The sequence below is a fragment of the Perognathus longimembris genome, chromosome 3, assembly GCF_023159225.1.
Source record: "Perognathus longimembris pacificus isolate PPM17 chromosome 3, ASM2315922v1, whole genome shotgun sequence".
NCBI classification, from domain to species: Eukaryota; Metazoa; Chordata; class Mammalia; order Rodentia; family Heteromyidae; genus Perognathus; species Perognathus longimembris.
This window is the reverse complement of record NC_063163.1, coordinates 93,713,501-93,734,414: the sequence shown is the minus strand read 5'-3', so window position 1 is coordinate 93,734,414 and position 20,914 is coordinate 93,713,501. Positions and strand designations below refer to the sequence as shown.

General features: G+C 42.1%; 1 protein-coding gene and 1 pseudogene across 1 annotated transcript; one reads left to right on the top strand and one right to left on the bottom strand.

The window, feature by feature from the left end:
* Positions 1 to 17,121, bottom strand: part of LOC125347756 — a 61,454-nt pseudogene extending 44,333 nt beyond the window's left edge.
* A 1,859-nt stretch (positions 17,122 to 18,980) lies between these two features.
* Positions 18,981 to 19,232, top strand: LOC125349317 (small nuclear ribonucleoprotein F-like). The gene has a single exon (XM_048343373.1). It carries the CDS (start codon positions 18,981 to 18,983, stop codon positions 19,230 to 19,232), a length of 252 nt encoding a protein of 83 aa, XP_048199330.1.
* Positions 19,233 to 20,914: the final 1,682 nt, after the last annotated feature.

Sequence of the window (20,914 nt, the reverse complement as noted above, 5' to 3'; positions counted from 1 at the left end):
AGATAACAATGTCACAGGGACTTTCCTGCCTGGGCTGGCTTTGAATCATGATCTTCAAATCTCAGCCTCTTGAGTAGCTAGAACTATAGGCATGAGCCACTGGTACCTGACCTGATAGCAAACTTTTACTTTAGACTGAGCACTAAAAGGGAATAGTTGGGTTCAGAGTTTTGCCTAGAGTTCATACAGAAGTGAGGAAAAAGAGTCAGCTGTAGGTAACCCACATGGTGATCGCATCAGAGCTTTCTACCACATGGATTTCTGAAAAAAAAAACAACAACAACAACAACAAAAAACCCCAAACCACCCCTACCCCGAAAAAATAAAACACCAAACCTTCAAAATGCATGAAGGGGACAGGTAAGTTAGGATAGAATACGTTACAGGGAAGCAGAACACACGCGCGCACGCGCGCGCACACACACCCACGACAGCTGTGATAGTTACTGGGAGGAAAAACCACCTAGAGAGTGGACATAGACAAGATATGGGAGTGCGCAAGGTGGTGCAAGGAGGCCTGGGGTTGTCCCTGATGGTCTAGAGATAAAGTCCCACCATGATAGCCTTGGTCAGAGCCCATGGTGCTCAGCATCCTAGCGTCTGTCCCTCCCAGAACCTCAGGGAGCCTCATTTCAGGTTAATGTCAGGAAGACACCAGGGATCACTTACCATCCTGCTCACTAGGATTTTGTCTCAGGATTTCTTCCTTTCCTTTTTCGTCTCTGGATTTCTTTTTCTTTTTAGTCTATTGTGGGGCTTGAACTCTGGACCTGGGCCCTGTCCCTGAGCTTTTCAGCTGAAGGTTAGTGCTCTATCACATGAACCACAGCACCACTTCCGGTTTTCTGGTGTTTCACTGGAGCTAAGAGTCTCATGGACTTTCCTGCCTAGGTTGGATTTGAATTGAGATCCTCAGATGGCAGCCCTCCTGAGTTGCTCAGATTAAAGGCTTGAGCCCCCAGGGCCTGGCTGTCTCTGGATTTCTTAAATAGAGTTTCTTGGACAAATCCTCAGATCTCTGCACAGCAAGGTCAGGCCGAGGATGGTATTAACTGTCCCTTTTGAAGATGGTCCCTCAAATATCCCAATATTTTCTATAACATACTTTCTCTTGTCACTAGAATAATCTAGTCTAGAATTGAAATCTTCAATACAAAGGTAGAAATCTTCTGAAGCCTACCTTTCAAAATGACTACATGAGGAATTTGTGGATATGACCTTTTAACTTTCTGCAAAATTGCCTAACTCATCCCAGTGTTCATGCTTGTGTGAAGAGTCTAGGGCTGGATGAGTATCAAGTCATGTTTCACTTTCTCTCTTCTCAGGACAGAGGAGCTTTTACAATGAGCTACAACTAAATATCCTGTCATCCTATACCCCTGGAAGTAGCCTTTAAATGAGGTGTAATCAGATAGGGGTGAAATAAAGAAAGTGCTGCTACCCTCTGAAAAAAGGGTATTTCTTCTATATCTCTGGGCCCACACTAGAAGAACCTTGTCTCCAGGTTCAGATATGTGTGTGATTTGTGCCCAGCAGATTCTATCACAGACTAATTCTCCAAAATGAACATGAAACTTCCTGTGAATAATCTCTGTGGGGTACTCATGATCTCCAGCATGATTTTGAGGTGTGACAGTGGCAGAGGCAGAGAGGTTTAGGTGTTCTGGGAAAGATCATCTTTAAACAATAGATCAAGACGCAAAGCACACTCAGAACCAACAGTAATAATTCCTACCATTTTGCCACTAAAATGTAAAGAGAACACAGAAACCCCACTCATATTTCCTTTTTGTTTCTGATTTCTTTTGTCCTCCCTCAGCCTCCCAAGCAGAGAGTACAACCTCACTGTTCCTGAAGACCTGTCTTATTATATCTTACCTAGAACACAGTTACCTACCCTCAATTTCATCAGCACTGGAGATAACTGCTAATTCTAGTACCTCCACCAAGGAGCCCACATGTGGAGGAAATCAACAACCTACATGTGGAGGAAATCAGTAGGCAGAGTGGTTCACTCCTCCCTGACTACACCAGGTGAAGGCTCACAGAAGACAGACCTTATTTTTCCTCTCACCCAGGATGCTGCCTAGAACCTGTGTGGCAATAGTTCTGTACTAGCAAAATCATTTCTTTACGTCAAAGACCCACTCCTCCTTCCTAGCACAACCCAGAATCAGACTTCTCTAGACTAAAGCTGGGGGACACTTCCTCAGAAATTTGTGACTACAAACCACTTCCATTAGTCGTACCCAACTCCTGTAATAATAGAAAAGAAAACACTGTGAGGATTAGAATAGGCTTCACACTTTACACCGGTGTGTTTTGTCTCACTGGCTTAGAAACCCAGATAGAGAACAGTGTTTGAATCAGTGGTCACAACCAAAGCTGCTCCAGAGGACACCAGTAGAAAAGGCAAGAGAGAGCTTCTCTTGAAGCATGTACTTCTCAAGTACATTTTGACTGTCAAGTACATTATCCTGAATTCAAGGAGGAAAATCTATGCTGAGGGATATGCTTCTACTATGCATTTTATCATGGGTGCAAGGATTGATTGTCCTCTCTCCCGCAACAGAACCCCACTACAGAAATTTCATCTTCCATAGAATAATGCCCATGGTGGATTGTTCTTTCTAAAGTTGAGTCGAAGAAGAGCTTCATTGCTAAATAAGACACAGAAAGGTTTCCTTACAAAGTAAAATTCCTGATATTCCTGTAGGTCATTTGTGGGATCCAGGAGGAAACAGTTTAGTATGTTGGCAATTGAGCTTTCTTGCTGTGGATTTGTGGCTGGAGTCTATGGCAGTGAGTGTATTACAGACATGGGCTGAGCTGTTGCTGCTGAAGAGGAAATGCAAAGAATTGAAACATCGAGGCCTTGAAATCGCAAGTAGTGCCACAAAATGTGGTTAGGGGCACAATATGATCCAATGAAGAGGACACTATTCCTCTCTCATGAGTGAAAACTCATCTAAAGTGCTATTATTTTCACGGTGATTCTTAAATTCATTTGTAAGCACCGAGTTCTGTTGTTTTAGACAGGAGTGTGGAAGCATTTGTCAAGAGCCATTTGGCAACTGATAACGTCATTCTTATGCCTTACAAAATTATTAATACATGTAGATGGCAAGAAGCGTACATGTCTGCACACATACCAAATGATTTCTCAGGCTTTATATGGAGTAAGGGCTGGATATCTGCCACTATTGGCAAATTTCTCTTTTGATTATAAACCATTACCAATGAAGTAGACTTCATGCTAATAAATATATTCTAAACCTTTTGCCACGAATTCTTTCTCTTTAAATAAGGACAAGGTTTGAATTTTCTAAATCTGCTTTTAGCATTATAGATTAGAAAATTTTCACATATTGAAAACTCCTCAGTTTTCTCTTCTATACTGGGAGCAGGGGATCACATAATTATTGTTCACGCATCAAGCTAATAATCGAATTTCCACAGTACCTTCAGTTGAATCGTTTGGTGTTGGTGTATGTATACTATCAATTGCAATAGTAGGATCAGTGCCCCGGCCCGCAGGGTTTCGTCAACAGGAGCCCGAGGGGGAATTGACCTGATTGAGAGACAAACCTGACACAAGGAGGGAGACCAAGACAGGATTCTGATCAAGGTCTCAAACTTTATTTTTGCACGGCAGCTTATATAGTAATCAGCAAAGGGTAACTCATGTAGACAGGGTCATTAGGTTGCTAGGTTACAGAACTGTGGGATGCTCTTTCTCAGGACAGGGACTGGGTATGTTCACAAGGTTGTTAATTAAAGCTAGACCAGATGTTAGGCTTAACAGGCAAAGTTGTAAAAGCATCAAGTGTTCTTATCAGTTAAGTTTTAGAGTTTCTTTATGTTACAACATGACAGCCAGACCCAGATGTCCTTATCAGTTAAGTTTTGCAATTTCTTTAAGTTACATCCCGACAGCTGTTTTGGCTCCTGGCATATCAGAAATATCATTTCAGTTCTGTCGGGCTCGTGTCGCCTCTCCCGGTGTGGGGATCAAGGCTCAGCTAGGTTTCTCGCCACCCCCTTTTCTCACCCTCTCTCCTGGTCACCCAGCTGGTAGATAGCCAGGATGGGGCAGAGGGGTCAGTACTGACCTCACGTGCATGCAGCCTAACGAGAACGCTTACCCACCTCCTTACCGGTAAAGAAAGCAAAGCATACGCGAGTCTCGGAGAAGCCTCAAGAGCTATCTGATTTATTAAGGCGGGTGTAAAGGGAAATGATAGCGAGAGAAGGCGATCGGCCAGGACGCCGATAGGCTGAGAGCTATCACATGACCCCCTTGAGCTAACGTCACTCGAAAGCGCCACGCCAGGGAGAGACTGGGAGGCGCCTGGGCTGGCAAGAGAGTTGGGGGCTGGGTGCAAAGCCATTTCTTCTGGTTCCAGACCCAGAGAACCGTAGCCTGCTTCCGCATTCCCCTAGGACTGGGGGAAGGGCTTCAAGTCCCCCGTCAAGTCCAAAGGCTGGCTCCCAACACGGTTCCTTTTTGGAAACTTGACAGAAAAACATGGGAAACATATTTGAAGAAAAGAGTTAAGTTAGCCTAGAAGCAGAAAATGGAAGGGAAAACAATGGTGCTAAATTTAAATAATAGGGACGAATTCATTTGTTATCAAGATAATCAGATACAGATTGACCATGTTGAAATACAACAATTTAATAATAGTCCACTATTGTTTATTGTTTATTTGTTGGTCATGGGCTTGAACTTAAGGCCTGGTCACTGTCCCTTAACAAATGCTCAAGGCTAGTGCTCTACCTTTTTGAGACACAGTTCCACTTCCACTTTTCTGGTGGTTAAATTGGAGCTAAGAGTCTCACAAATTTTCTTTTCTAGGTTGGCTTCTAACCTCAAGCCTTAGTTCTTAGCCTCCTAAATACCTAGGATTATAGGCATGAGCCCCCAGTCCCTGGCTTATTTTCTCTTTGAGTGTGTCCTTGTTTCAGCATTGTACACGTACTCTGTTGTTTCTCTGTGGTTTTTATTTGTATTGTATGCATTCAGACATATAACATAATTATGTTTTGTTGGCTACTTTAATTTGAACTCAGGCAATCATTCTATTATATCCTCAACCCCTTTTGCTGTAGTTATTTTGTGGGTAGTGTCTGCACCACTGTGCCCATCGTTCTTGTTGAAATGAAGCCTTGCTAATATTTTGCCTGGTTTGGGGATGATGAGTCTAGAATGAGGAGTCTATCCCTTTCTCCTAAGTAAGGGAGGATAGACTTGAGCTACTATACCTGACACAAATAATTTTAAGTCATCACAGATTTTTCTTTGGATCTAGTAAGATAATTCTTTTTTTTTTTTGAGCAACATAATATTCTTTTATTATAGATCATACTTAAATATAAAGAAAATGAATAGTGCCTGTGTCTACTAGCCTTTTCTATACATTTTATTTGTAAGACAATTCTGATTCTTCTCACTACAAGTAGTTGCCGGGAAGAGAGAAAAAGCAACCTGTGTGAGAGGCTCACATGGCCTTTTTTTTTTTGGCCAGTCCTGGGCCTTGGACTCAGGGCCTGAGCACTGTCCCTGGCTTCTTCCCGCTCAAGGCTAGCACTCTGCCACTTGAGCCACAGCGCCGCTTCTGGCACTGGTGCTGGGGAATCGAACCTAGGGCCTCGTGTATCCGAGGCAGGCATTCTTGCCACTAGGCTATATCCCCAGCCCTCACATGGCCTTTTGAGGTGAGCTGTCTGTGGGCAGAGAGAAGACCTGAAGCAAAGTGGAAGTGTCTCCCTACCCCTTTCCCTTACCTTTCATTTTTACTTGAAGCATTTCTGAATAACAAATACAAACCAAGGTTAGGATGTTAAGTGAAATGAGCACCTACTGTAGGATTATGCTTCACTGGGGCTGAAGACCAAGCATTGCCCCTTTTGCAGGTCACTGGGAGTGAAGACCATATCACTGTGGATGGCATCTGTGACTCCCCAAAGAGGGCAGAGCTGCCTTAAAGCTCACCTGCCACACTGGGGGGGGGGCAAGGGAAATTCCTGCAGCTTGGCAAGCTGGCTTCAGAGCTCAGCTCTCCACCTGCCAAACCTCAAGCTCTGTGCTAAGAGGATGCTGAAAGGAAGTCCGGCCATGCTACACAAAGAGCTTTGGGTTTAAAACACAGTAGAAATGGGGTTAGAGTAGAATATTAAGTGCAAATTATTCCCAAACTTGTAGAGAAAATTAATGTTCACGCTGCCATTTGCAAGTGTTCTTTGCTATCAGTTGGTGGTAGAGGTCTGTTTTTCTGTTTATCCCAGAAATCACACTGAAATGATTGCCTGGAACATTTGTATATCTGTAATGTTTCTATAGTTCATATTGGTTGTCCTCAAACCTCAGGATTTGAAATCAGGGGCTCACATTCTGAACTCTTTGTGTTTCACTATTTTTCCAATACGGTCTTGCTTTTTGCCTGGGCTTGACTGAATGATTTTTTTTTTTTTTTGCCAATCCGGGCTCTTGGCCTCAGGGCCTGAGCACTGTTCTTGGATTATTTTTTCCCTCAAGGCTAGCACTGTATCTCTTGAGCCACAGCACCAATTCCACTGTTGGAAACCTAGAATTTGGGTGGCATTTTAAGAGAGAAACTACTAAGGTTATCACATGCAACTTGCCATTTGTGTTGTTTAATCAGAAAGTAAACATCCAGAACACTTACCCTTTTGCCTTTGTTCTTGATAAGCCTGGAAGTATACAAACAAAGACATTAGGAGGGTATTGTTGTGTTGTGACTTGTTTGTGCATGGTTTTAGTTGTCTTCACAAGTAATGAGAAGATATGAGAAACACTGGCATAATAGTGCTCCCATAGTAAAGGAAATGGAATATCTATTGAAAACTCATGAGCTTTCCTGGAGTACCAATGATTCAACTTAGGTTTGATCATCAATTTTTATTTTCCAGGACCTTAAACTCTGTCTGAGTGCTGTCCTTGAGCTTGTGCTGCATGCTAGCACTCTACCACTTGAATCACAGCTCCAGTTTGGGGTGGCACTTTGGGGGGTTAATTAGATAAGAATCTCACAGTCTTTCCTGCCCTGTGGAGCTTTCAACTGTAATCCTCAGCACTCATCCTCCTGAGTCATCAGGAATGCAGATATGAGACTCCAGTGCTCCGCTCGATCACGAGTCCCTAACTACTTGATGCACACAAGACTCACTGCTTTCAAAGAGGACAGCAAGCATATGGTTTATAGTAGCACACTGCCATTTGCCAATGTTATTTGCAATCATTTGGTGGTAGAGGTCTGTTTTTCTGTTTAATCCCAGAAATCACACCAAAATGATTACCTGGAGTATGTGCATGTCTGTACTGTTTCTATAGTTCACATTGGTGGTCCTCAAACCTCAGGATATGAACTCAGGGGCTCACACTTTGAGCTCTTTTTGTTTCACTTCATTTTTCCAGTAGTGTCTTGCTTTTTTGCCTGGGCCTGACAACATAATTTTTTTTTCTTTTGCCAGTCTGGGCTCTTGAATTCAGGACCTGAGGACTGTCCTTGGATGCTTTGGGGTTCTTTTTTTCTCTCAAGGCTAGCACTCTATGTCTTGAGCCACAGCACCACTTCCAGCCTTCTCTGTTTATGTGGTGATGCGGAATCAAACCCAGGGCTTCATGAATGCTAGGCATGCACTCTAACCATGAAGTCACATTCCCAGCCCTACTTGATTATTTTTTACCATTTTACTTCCCAAATACCTTACAAGACTGACACATAGCACCACAGCCACTTTTTACTGGCTAAGGTGACATTGCATGAAGGTTTTGCATGGGATGCCCTAGAAATATTCTCCTTCTCATCTCAATTTACACCCTTTAACTGCTTTATGGTTTGTTTTAATTTAAAAGGATGATGATTGCCTTACCAGTTCTTCACAGAAGAGTGTTTGTAATTCTTCTTCCAGTACTTTACGAGTTGTTGTGATTACATTTTCCATAACAGCAAGGAACACAGAGAATTTAGCTGTTAATTATTACTCTGGCTAAACATAATTAGAATAATTTAATTTAGATCAGAGAGTGCTGTGTAAGTTTTTGTTCTAAAAAGTGATAATACAACTGTTCGTAGAGTATCTTCCTCAGTGAAAGGAGAAGCTAAATAAGAGGCAGGAACTAAATGGGAAACTGATGGGCTCAGTATTTTGCTAATAGTAATGCAAGATTTCTGTTGATTTCTTACCAGCTGAGACATAAAATATTCTAAAATCTTTGAAACAATCTGTGTTAGACTTTACACTGAAGAGTAACTAATAGAAACTGTTGAGGATAATGTGTCCCTAACTGTGACACAAAAGCATTCAAGTGAACATGATCCGTGGGGTAACATCAGTGTGAACACAGTAGAATAGAGACAAGTAATTTTCTCCTACTCAATACATGCTAAGGTAGTTTGGAGCCATGTGTTCATTCAATTTAGGAAGCTGTCACTCAAGAAAAAAACAAAACATAACTGAGTTCATTAAAAGCAGCAAGCGTGGTGACATTTTATCTTGAGGTAGCACCATGTGCTTTGTGGTTCTGTGGGCAGAATTAAAAGCAGTCACATTCATGGTGCAATCCAAAACCAAGCCAACGGCTCCTCAGGGACGACAGGCCTGTGTTAGGGACTAAGGTTCTTTAACTTTGGCATATGAGACTTACAAGAGTCATATGGATATCATTCTAACAACCACATTGAAGTCCTTATTTGTCACTCACTTGGGGTCTTAAATGGTACACATTTGAGCCTATTACTCACTTAGAAAATACTTAGTCACATTTTACGCGCTTTGACCTGTCTTTGAAGACATCATTCCAGAACTTACGGATGTGGGGCACATTGTGCTACATATTCACTTGTTCTTCTCCAAGGATCTATGAACTGGTCAGAAATATCAAGATACATATATTGACGTGCATTTCACATGAATAAAGATGACAAAATTAGTGTGAAAATATTTCATGACCTTTGCCTCTGTGAGACTATATAGCAACCAAAACTGAGGGACAGTAACAAAGACAATAAACAGCAACAAAAATGGATAGGGGTAACACAGGATTGATAACCCCCTACACTAGGGTTAATGAGCCATTAGTGGGTCCTGTATTCACTACATTCCCTGAGAGCAATAGTAGAGTCACTCTGAAGGGCTCTTGATTTGTCTTTCAACATACAAATGTGGGAGCTTGGGTCCCACAGGTGCAGCGCTGGGTTGGTCTGGATGCTGTGATGTGTATTCAGTGGGCAAAGTTGTGTAAAAAATCCAGAACACTTACCTTCTCTTTTTTCTTCTAGATAAGCCTGGAAGTATACAAACAAAGACATTAGGAGGGTATTGTTGTGTTGTGACTTGTTTGTGCATGGTTTTAGTTGTCTTCACAAGTAATGAGAAGATATGAGAAACACTGGCATAATAGTGCTCCCATAGTAAAGGAAATGGAATATCTATTGAAAACTCATGAGCTTTCCTGGAGTACCAATGATTCAACTCAAGTTTGATCAGCAAATTTTATTTTCCAGGTGCTTATTAAACTCTGGCTGAGTGCTGTACTTAGCTCTTGTGCTGCATGCTAGCACTCTACCACTTGAATCACAGCTCCAGTTTGGGGTGGCACTTTGGGGGGTTAATTGGAGAGTCTCACAGTCTTTCCTGCCCTGTGGAGCTTTCAACTGTAATCCTCAGCACTCATCCTCCTGAATCATCAGGAATGCAGATATGAGACTCCAGTGCCAGCTCGATCATGAGTCCTTAACTACTTGATCCACACACAAGACTCACTGCTTTCAAAGAGGACAGCAAGCATATGGCTTATAGTAGCACAGTGGCATTTGCAAATGTACTTTGCAATCAGCAGGCAAAGGTCTAGTCTTCAACCATTTCAGAAAAGACAATTTAATGCCCTGAATGCCTGTTGCTGTATTATTTATTGTTGAATGTTTATTGTTTGTTCATATTGGGGGTCCTTGCGTATGAATTCAGAGGCTCATACATCATGAGGCAGGCCTGTACCACTGTGCCACACCAGAAGCCCTGTTTACTTCCTTATTTTTCCATATGGTCTTGCATTTTGCCTGAGCTATGGACCACAGTCTACCTATTCACATCCCCAGGCTGCTGAGAAGACCTGGTTTTTCTGTTTTATGTTTATATTGCTGATCTTAACTTAGTGGAGAAAAATGAAGAGTGCAACACTTCTATTTCAGGCAAAGAAATGTTGCCTTACCATTTCTTTTTGTTTGTTTGTTTATTAATTGAACATAAATTTTTTACAAGGTGTTGTGCAAAAAGGGTAGTTACATAGTAGGGCAGTGTGTACATTTCTTGTGATATCTTACGTCCTGTTTTTCTATCCCTTGTCTAGGTCAGGTAGACATATATACAATATACAATGTATCAAGAACATATACAGTATTCACAGACTTGGTCTCTGCTGTCTCTCCGCCTCCCTTTGTTAACAGTCATATATCAGGGAGATCATGCCCCTTTGTTTTCTGTGTTCTAGGCTTGTCTCAACATTATTTGTTCGAGTTCTGACCATTTCCCTGTGAATAACAATATCTCACCATTCCTAATCGCTATGTAGTATTCCATTATGTATAATTACCATATTTTTTGGATCCATTCATCTGTGGAGGGGCATCTGGGTTGTTTCCATAGTTTGGCTATTGTGAATTGTGCCGCGATAAACATGGAAGTACAAATGTCTTTTTGATGTATTGGGACTTGCTGTTTAGGATAGATGCCTAGGAGTGGTATGGCTGGGTCATAGACTAGGTCTATATTGAGCTTTTTGAGAAACCTCCATACTGTTCTCCAAAGTGGTTGTACTAATTTGCACTCCCACCAACAATGGAGAAGGGTTCCTCTTTCCCCACAGCCCCTCCAGCATTTGTTGTTGCCTGCGTTCAGAGTATAGGCCATTCTAACTGGGGTGAGGTGGTATCTCAGGGTTGTTTTTATTTGCATTTCCTTTACTAGCAGGGATGTTGAGCATTTCCTCATGTGTTTCTTTGCCATTTTTATATCTTCTCTTGTGAAGTGTCTCTTTAGCTCTGTTGCCCATTTCCTAATAGGTTTATTGGGCTGGGAGGGGCTTAGTTTTTTGAGTTCTCTGTAGATGACCGATATCAGGCCTTTGTCTGTTGCTGTGCTGGTAAATATCCTTTCCCATATCGTTGGCTGTCTGTCTTTCTATTTTGGTGGCTATGACCTTAGCTGTGCAGAAACTTTTTAATTTGTAGTAGTCCCATTTGTCGAGTCTTTCCCCTATTTGTTGTGCCCCTGGGACTCTATTCAGGAAGTTCCTTCCTGTGCCTATAAGTTCTAGCGTCTTTCCTATTCTGTCTTTCAGTAGTTCCAAGGATTCAGGTCTGATATTGAGGTCCTTGATCCATTTTGAGTTGATCTTGGTGCATGGTGATAGGCTTGGGTCTACTTTGAGTTTTCTGCATGTGGCTGCCCAGTTCTCCCAGCACCAGTAGTTGAAGAGGCTATGTTTATTCCATTTTATGTCTTTAGCTCCTTTGTCGAATATCAGTTGGCTGTAAGTGTGGTTTTATTTCTGGGTCTTCAATTCTAATCCATTGGTCTTCCGATCTGTTTTTATACCAATACCATGCTGTTTTTGTTATGATGGCCTTGTAGTAGAGCTTGAAATCTGGTATTGTGATACCTCCTACACTGCTTTTTTTGCCTAGAATTACTTTGGCTATTCTAGGTTTTTTGCTGCCCCATATGAATTTATGGATTGGTTTCTCTATTTCAGTGAAGAATGTGGCTGGGATTTTGATAGGTATTGCATTGAATTTGTATAACAATTTGGGCAATATGGCCATTTTCACTATATTGATTCTGCCTACCCATGAGCATGGGAGGTCTTTCCATCTCCTTGTGTCTTCTTTGATTTCCCTTATTAGATTTTTGTAGTTTTCATTCAATAGGTCCATCACGTCCTTGGTTAAGTTGATCCCTAGGTACTTTATTCTTTTTTTGGCTACTGTAAATGGAATTGTTTCCATAATTTCCTTTTCTGTTTGTCTATTGCTGGTGTACAGAAAAGCTGCTGACTTTTGTGGATTGATTTTGTATCCTGCTACTTTGCCAAATTGGCTTATTAGGTGTAGGAGTTTGGGTACTGAGATTTTTGGGACCTTCAGATATAAGATCATGTCATCTGCGAATAGGGATAATTTGATTTCTTCCTTGCCGATGTGGATCCGTTTGATGTCCTCCTCTTGCCTTATTGCTATGGCTAGGGATTCCAGCACTATGTTGAACAGAAGTGGGGAGAGTTGGCATCCTTGTCTTGTTCCTGAGTTTAGGGGGAATGATTTAAGTTTCTCTCCATTTAATATGATATTAGCAGTTGGTCTATTGTATATCCTTTTTATTGTTTTGAGGAATGTTCCATCTATTCCTGTTCTCTCCAAAGCTTTTAATAGGTGTGGATGTTGTATTTTGTCAAAGGCTTTTTGGGCATCGACTGAGATAACAATGTAATTCTTAATTTTAGATCTGTTTATGTGGTGAATTACGTTGATTGATTTACGGTTGTTGAACCATCCTTGTGACTGAGGGATGAAGCCTACTTGGTATGATTTTCTTGATCAGTTTCTGGATCCTGTTAGCTAATATTTTATTGAGGAGTTTTGCGTCTGTGTTCATTAGTGATATTGGTCTGTAGTTCTCTTTTTTGGTTGGGTCTTTGCCTGGTTTGGGAATGAGTATGATATTAGCTTCGTAGAATGAGTTTGGGATTTCTCCCTCTGTTTCTATTTCGCGGAAGAGTTTGAGGAGTATTGGTATTACCTCCTCACTAAAGGTTTTGTAGAATTCGTTGGTGAATCCATCTGGGCCTGGGCTTTTCTTAGTAGGGAGGTTCTTGATTACCTCCTGTATCTCACCGTAAGTTATTGGTTTATTTAGTTGATTTATTTCTTCTTGGTTCAGTTTGGGCAGTTTGTACTTTGAATTGATCCATTTCTGTAAAATTATTGTTTTTTGCTGAGTAGAGGTTTTGGAAATAGCTCCTTATGATTGTTTGAATATCGTGTGTACTTGTTGTAATTTTTCCGGTGGAGTCCCTGATTTTACGTATATGAGTCTCTTCTCTTCTTTTTTTTGTAAGTCTTGCAAGGAGTCTGTCAATTTTGTTTATTGTCTCAAAGAACCAGCTTTTAGTCTTATTTATTTATTGAATGGTCTTTCTATTTTCAATCAGATTTATCTCTTCTTTAATCTTTGTGATCTCTCCCCTCCTAGTCGTTTTAGATTCTGTCATTTCTTCTTTCTCCAGTTGTTTTAGTTTCATCGTGAGGGTATTCACGTGCTCTGCTTCCATTCTTTTAATGTGGGTGCTGAGTGCAATGATCTTGCCCCTCAGTACTGCCTTAGCTGTGTCCCATAGGTTTCTTTGTGATGTGTTTTCTTTGTCATTGTGGCTTATGAATTCGTTGATTTCATCTTTAATTTGGTCTGTGGCCCAAGTGTTGGATAGCAGCGTGGGGTTTAGTCTCCAAGAGTGTGTATAGCCTCTGTGGTATCCTTTGTTGTTGAGGGTTACCTTTAATCCACTGTGATCAGATATAATACATGGGATGACGTCAATACTTTTGTATTTGCTGAGGTTCTTTGTGAGGGCTATGACGTGGTCTATTTTGGAATATGATCCATGGGCTGCTGAAAAGAAGGTGTATTGGGTCTCCGTAGGGTGGATGGTTCTATATAGGTCTGTTAGATCCATTTGGGAAATGGTGTTATTTAGGTCCTCAGCTCCCTTACTAATGCTCTGGGTGTTGGATCTGTCTCTTGGAGAGAGAGGAGTATTAAAGTCAGACACTATGATTGTGTTTGCGTCTATCTTACTCTGTAATTCTGTGAGAATTTCCTTGACGTATGTAGGGCCTCTTTTGTTTGGTGAGTATACATTTATCACCATGATTTCTTGATTCTGGAATTTTCCTTGTATTAATATGTAGTGTCCTCCTTTGTCTTTTTGAGTTGACTTTAATGAGAAGTCCAGCTTGTCTGAGATCAGAATGGCTACACCTGCCGTTTTCTGGGTGCATTTGCTTGGTAGATCGTGCTCCATCCTTTCATTCGAAGCCTGTTTTTGTCCCTTGCTGTAAGGTAGGTCTCTTGTAGACAGCAGATGTCAACTTTTTGTTTGCGAATCCATTCTGCCAGTCTGCTCCTCTTTATCGGGGAGTTTAAACCATTTATATTTAAAGAGATCAAGGATAAGGGTGTTTTATCTCCTTCCATTTTCTTGTTGGGCTGTTTTTTCCTCTTTTTTTTCTTGTCTTTAGTGAGCTGGTCTTTCTGCTGGACTTCGGCTATTGAAGTTTCTTTCTGATTCTGTCTGTGTGTCTTTTACGATCTCTGTTGGGTGGGGTTCCCCTCTAAAAATTCACTGTATGGCTGGTTTTTTATTCACATACTCCTTTAGCTCCTCTTTGGTGGTTTTCCCTTCGAATGTGAACTCCAATTTCGCTGGATATTTGATCCAAGGTTGTAAATTGTTATTCTGAAGTACTTGGATGTTGTTCTTCCACTCACTTCGAGCTTGGTAAGTTTGTGTGGATAAGTCGGATGTTATTCGAATCCTCTTCCCATTGAAGGAAGTGTCCTTCTTCGCTTTGCTCAATTCAGAATTTGCTCTTTAATCTTGAGGTCTGTAGTCTTGAATATTATGTGCCTTGGGGTGGCTTTCCTGGGGTCTGACCTTCCAGGTGTCCTATAGGCTTCGGTTACCGGGATGGGGTCCCCTGTGAGATTGGGAAAGTTTTCTGCAGTAACTTTATTGCGAACATGATTAAGCCCTCTGTTCTGGTATTCGGCTCCTTCTTCTATGCCAATTATGCACAGATTATATCTCTTGTCTTTGTCCATTAGTTCCTGGATTAGTCTTCCCTGAAGCTTCACCTTTTCTTGGAGTGTGGTCATTTTCTGGTTGTTGTCAGCTGCTTCATCATCCAGGCGACAGATTCTGGATTCTATATGGTCCACTCTTTGTGTTATGGTTTCAGTTGCGGAGTTTATGGATGTCAGAGAGCTATTTATGGTTGTCATATCAGCTCTGATCGTGGAAATTTCTTCCTTTAAAGAGTTGTATTTTAAATCTATTTTTTCATGCATTTCAATTCTCAGGATGTGGAGATTTTCTTTAAAGGCGGCTTGCATTGTATCCATTTTTGCTTCCATCTCTTTAATTGAGGCTTGCATTGTATCCATTTTTGCTTCCATTTCTTTCTTGGCTTCCTGGATATCCTTCCAGATTTCCGCTCTAAACTCCTGGAATTGTTTTCTGATTTCATTTCTGACGCTTTCGATCATTCCTGTTAACATGGCCTCATTTGCGTTTTTAGTCTCCATCTCCTCTTCAGTCGTGCTGCTTTTTGCAGCTGGCGAGTTGGCTTTCCCTTTGATGAACTGAGTTATGTTTCTTTGTGATTTGTGCATCTGGAGATCTGTGTAGATCTTCCCTCCCTTTTGTGTAGGCGAGTCTACGGCAGCAGGTGCTGCTGCTGTGGCCCCGCCCACCAGTGCAGGGTATGCCTACCAGAGCGGGCGCTGTCGCCGGGGGCCCCGCCCTCCTGTGCACTGTGCATCTACTACAACAGGCACTTTAGCGGGATATGCATCCCAGAGCGAGCCCCGGGTTGTTAGGTTGTGCTTGCGCCCTCCCTCGAGTCCGTTGGGGGGGGCAGTATGTGTGGGGCCCAGTGGGATCGACTGTCTGGGTGTGGGTTGGCACCCTCAGACCTCGCCTCCGCTGCGAGGGAGGGACGTGATCAGGCCCAGGTGACCCTGCTGGGCTGGTATTGCCCTCCAGTGCCTGTGATTTTAGTTGTAAGAATCTGCGAGGTCCAGGTGCCTCCGGTGGGGCTTGCACTGCCAGCCGTCCCCCGGCCCCTGTTGGGAAAGGGGCAGGGCCGATTCTGCCAGTTCAGGAACCTGTGGGGCCTTGGAGCTGCTCCGCCCTTCCCCTGCTAAACTGACTTCCCAGCGCCTGATGGGAGCTCCCCGCCTGATTTGGGGGTTCTTTTTTTCCTCGGGGTGGGGAGGGGGAGGGAGATCTAGCTTCTTTGTAGGGCTTGGGTCTCTGATAGCTGGTCTCCCGTTGGGGGAGGGGGTAATGGGGGACTCACATTTGCTGCTTTGTGTGTGTGTCCCGCGCAGCCGTTGGCCCTTAAGGGGTTGGCGAAGTGTCGTGGTGGCTTCCCGGGTTCCCTCTTTCTGCCGCGCTGGGTTCCCTTGTCCGAACCCGGTGTGGACTCGAACTTCTCGTCGCTGCCGGTGTGTGTCTTGGTCCGCACACTGCCTTGTGTCCATGGGGTCTCCCGCTCTCTGAATTCTGTGCTCCTGGCAGCCTGTCTGCCGATTTCCGGGTTCCCCTTTCCCAGCCTGGCCCTGTTTGGGCCAGGGTCGGCTGGTGGGGGGAGGGTGCCCCGGAGATTCTCTGGCTCCGTGTAGGTTTTCGGTTCTTCTTTTTTGCTCCTTTTGTTTTCCTGCGTTTCTCCACTGCTTCTGGCTGCTGGTTTTGCTGGGTTCTTGATGGGGTGTTGGGTGTTGGAGTTCCCAGCTCGCTATTCAGTTGGAGCGAGTTGGGGTGCCTCCCTATTCTGTGGGTGCCATCTTTCTCCCAGCAGTGTCTTTATTATTATAACACGGGCACTCTTACCACTTGAGCTACTTTGCCAGCAGTAGTAGTAATACTGAGATTCGAACCTAGGGCCTCGTGCTTCCGAAGCACATGCTCTGTCCCCTGAGCTACCCCCTCAGCCCTTCTTGCTGCTTGTTTTTCAGAAAAGGTCTGTGCTTTGGCTCAGGCTGGCCTCAAACCACAACCCTTCTATCTCTGCTTCCCAAGAAGCTGGGATTGTAGGTGCCCGCTACTATGCTTGGCTAGTTAGGAAGCAAGCATGGTGTCCTAGGAAACCCACAGACAGGAAGGACCCCGGTTCGATGTCTCATCTCCTAGCTGTTTTCTTCCCTTACCATTTCAGAGTCTAAGAAGTCATTCTCTTCACTATCTTCGTCTATTTCAAATATCCTTTGATCTGAGTCTTTCAGGATATCTGGGAATGCAGATAGTTTTCTGTTAGTCATTGCTAATGTTATTCACAACTGATTCAAAGAACTCCAATTACTTTAGTCCACAAGATGGTGGTGTGTGATTGCTTGCTCTAAAAAGTATAAATAGACCTATTGTTAGAGCATCAATGGAAGACAAAACTAAATGAGAGGTATAAAGAAAGAGAAACTTATCCCTAGGCATTTCGCTAGTGGCAATGAAAGCTAACTAGGAATTACCTGTCCTTGTACAACTTGGGGTGTGGGGACTGGGAGAAGGGAAAGTGGGAGAAAAATGAGGGAGAGGGCAACAATTCTGACAAGAAACGTACTCAGTACCTTACATATATGTAACTAACCCCTCTGTACCTCACCTTGACAATTAAATTAATATTTTTTAAATATTGTGAACAGAAGAATCACAAAAAAGAAATTGTCTGTCTATGAAAGTAAAATCGTCTCATTGCTCACATTGATTGCTCTGGAGCTTAGATAAAAGATATTCTAATATTGTGAAACAATCTAAGCTATCATTATTGCTGCATGGTAATTAATACACACTGTTGAGGACAATCTATCATCAACAGGGACCCAAAAACATTCAAATGAACATAGTTCATGGCGTGGCATCAGTGACTACAGACTGACAGCACTTTCTTCACCTCAGTACATTTTATGGTAGAATTCAGAATTCTGGAAATTCACTGACTTTATGTTTATTTGCTTTATGAAGCTATTATTTAAGAAAGCAATGATCTGAACTCAATGAAAGTAGCAAGCTTGGTGGCATTTTATTCTGAGGTCATTTATTCCATGCCATCTGTGGGTGCTGTTGTCAGAAGTAAAAATAGCAATCACATTCATGGTGCAAATGAAAATTTGACACCAGGTGACCAGAGGCAGGGCTGCAATGAAGCAAACTCAAAGGCTGTTGCCAGGAGAAGCTTTTTTCTTGGTCTGTCTGACTCATCTATATTTGTCTGTCTTTGAAACATTTCAAACTTCCTCAGTTGCTGTGGTCCTCTGAGGAACAAGGGAATGAAGATGAACGAGGTGGTGAGAAGGCTCTATTTATTCCAGACAAAGCCTAAGCTATATACACTTTCTATATTTGTCAAGTGCTTGCATAATATTGTTCTAGGACCCACAGCACCAAAACGTGCAGACAGCACCTATCCTTCCTCATTCTACCTTGACATGATCAATCAAATGGATCATCTGCTACCCTAACTACTTATGATGGCTAGTCTAGCCTGTCTACTTCACTGGGTTGAAAAATACCAATGATGTTAATGAAACACACATAGAAGTTTGCTTCTCAGAGTGTTTCTAGAGAAAAATAGGATCAGGAGTGCTTTAAGCTACTGGAGGATTGCCATTGGTAGATTCAAAGTATAATGGTAATAGGAAAAATATGAAAGATGAAAGCTATGAGGTGGATCTAGTAGGAGGCAATAGGTCACAGAAGGTGGAATAAAAAATAATGAATGTAATGGGGATAGCTCTATTGACCGCAGTGATATTGAAACTCAAAAATATATTACAAACCATAATCTATCAAACCCTTAAGAACCAAAACATTTGTTAATAATGTAATCCACCCTTCCGTTCCTCCCCCACCCCCCATGAGAGCCCTGCTTCCTCCTCCTGAAACCCTTATTTTGGGGCCCACTGGGCAGGTATCACCCTGAGGCGTGCATTTTGCTTCCCACCTCCAAGGCCCGGGCTGGCAAGTATTCGTTTTCTACGTGGAGCGCCCACTATCTCCTTGCTGGATACTGTTCTTGGGTGCTAGGAATTTAGCTTGCGAGGTCCTGTGCTCTTCTCAGTGGACTTCCTCGTGTATGGAAGGGAGACACGGGTCGGATAGTAGTAGACATTTGTAACTGTAGAGAATGAATTTACCTCTCAATCCCAAGCCTTTCCTCAATGGACTAACAGGAAAGCCAGTGATGGTGAAGCTTAAATGGGGCATGGAATACAAAGGCTACCTGGTATCTGTAGATGGCTATATGAACATGCAGCTTGCAAACACAGAAGAATACATAGATGGGGCATTGTCGGGACATCTGGTTGAAGTTTTAGTAAGATGTAACAATGTCCTTTATATCAGAGGTGTTGAAGAAGAAGAAGAAGATGGGAGATGAGAGAATAGCCACTTGGGGGGGGGTGTCATATATATATATATATATATATATATATATATATATATATATATATTTCTAGACAATATTTTTTTCCAATCTAACTTGTGACAAAGGTGTGTTGAAGAAAAAGATGGGACATGAGAGAATGGAGCCTTTTTGTGGGGGATTATATATATATATATTTCTAGACAATAAATATTTGTCAACCTGAAAAAAAAATAATGTAATCCTCCAGCATCTGGGATCCTACATAAAAAGTTGACGTAGGAAGTTAAATTTACACAAACAGCTCCATAGGAATGTAACAAGATACCAAACTGGACACAAATGTTCCTTGCCAGGGAAATGGACAGTTTTCATTTATCCTTGTGGGTGGGATTTAAAAGGCAGGAGCTCTGATGTGATTCAAAGGACATGAAAAGGATGGAATTTCAAGTGGTCACTGATTTGTAAAACAGGTTGCTGTTAAATTGTGAGAGAACCTATGATTCCAAACTATGGACAAAATATCAAGTGGGATAGATATGGGAAGTTGGTGTAGTTTTAAAAACATGTTATTGCAAAGCTTACCTATAGAGGGCGTTACAGTTATATAAGTCATGTAATGAGTATATCCCTTATTGAACAGTGTCACTCCCTCCCTCTTCTCCCAGGTTTTCCCTCCCTACCAATCTTCTCCCCAAGTTGTAGTACATTTCCAACAGGGTGTCACTGCCTTGTTCCGACTGTCCCACCATTTCTGTGCTTCCCCATCCCCTCCCCAAATCAGATAAACTTACATATAGACAAAAGGTACCGAAATCAAAATCAGCCACAAAAAGGATAAAACATTATATTTACAATGTGAAATTATTCCTTTTTTTCTGGCATCTTTCTTCCCTATGGTTTGGTCCCTGTTGTCACCGTATTTGATTTCAGTCCCCTGGGTATTATATATACATTTAGCTGAATTAGGGAAAGGAAGGGGAATATCAAAATGGTGAGACAAAGGACAAACAACAAACAAGTGCAACAATGATAGTTACAATACTTACAACTTGGTGTTGGGAAGGGATTGGGAAGGAGGGAAAATGGGAGACAAATGACGGGGGGAAGCAACAAGTTTGACAAGAAATGTACTCCCTTATGTATGTAACTGTAACCCCTCTGTGCATCACCCTTGACAGCAAAATTAATTTTAGATAAGAACTACAAAAGGCACAATAATAAACTTTGCTCCCATTTGTTTGAGTTCATTTGCATTAGCATCATTTTGTATGACCTTCTGCACATAGCTATTGAGCCCTTGTGATCCTCCCCCAATCATAACCTCCTTTGGTCTTACTGTGTATGTTTAAAAACCGCTTTAACTCTCTTATCTAAGAGTGATTTTGGTCTTTTACTAGGCTTACTTGTAGATCTATAGGTACATTCTAATTATGCAACCTATGTTTCTTTGAGTCTGGCTTACTTTGCTTAATATAATTTTTCCAATTTTTTTCATTTCCTTATGAATGGGCCAATGTCATTTTTCCTGATGCACCCATAGAACTCCATTGAGTATATATGTAAACATGTTTAACCACTCTGGAAAGCAGTATTGAGATTCCTCAATAGACTAAACATAGGGCTTCCCTATGACCCAGCAATCCTCCTCTCTGGTATTTATCCAACTGACTACAACCAGGCCACACTAAAGCCAC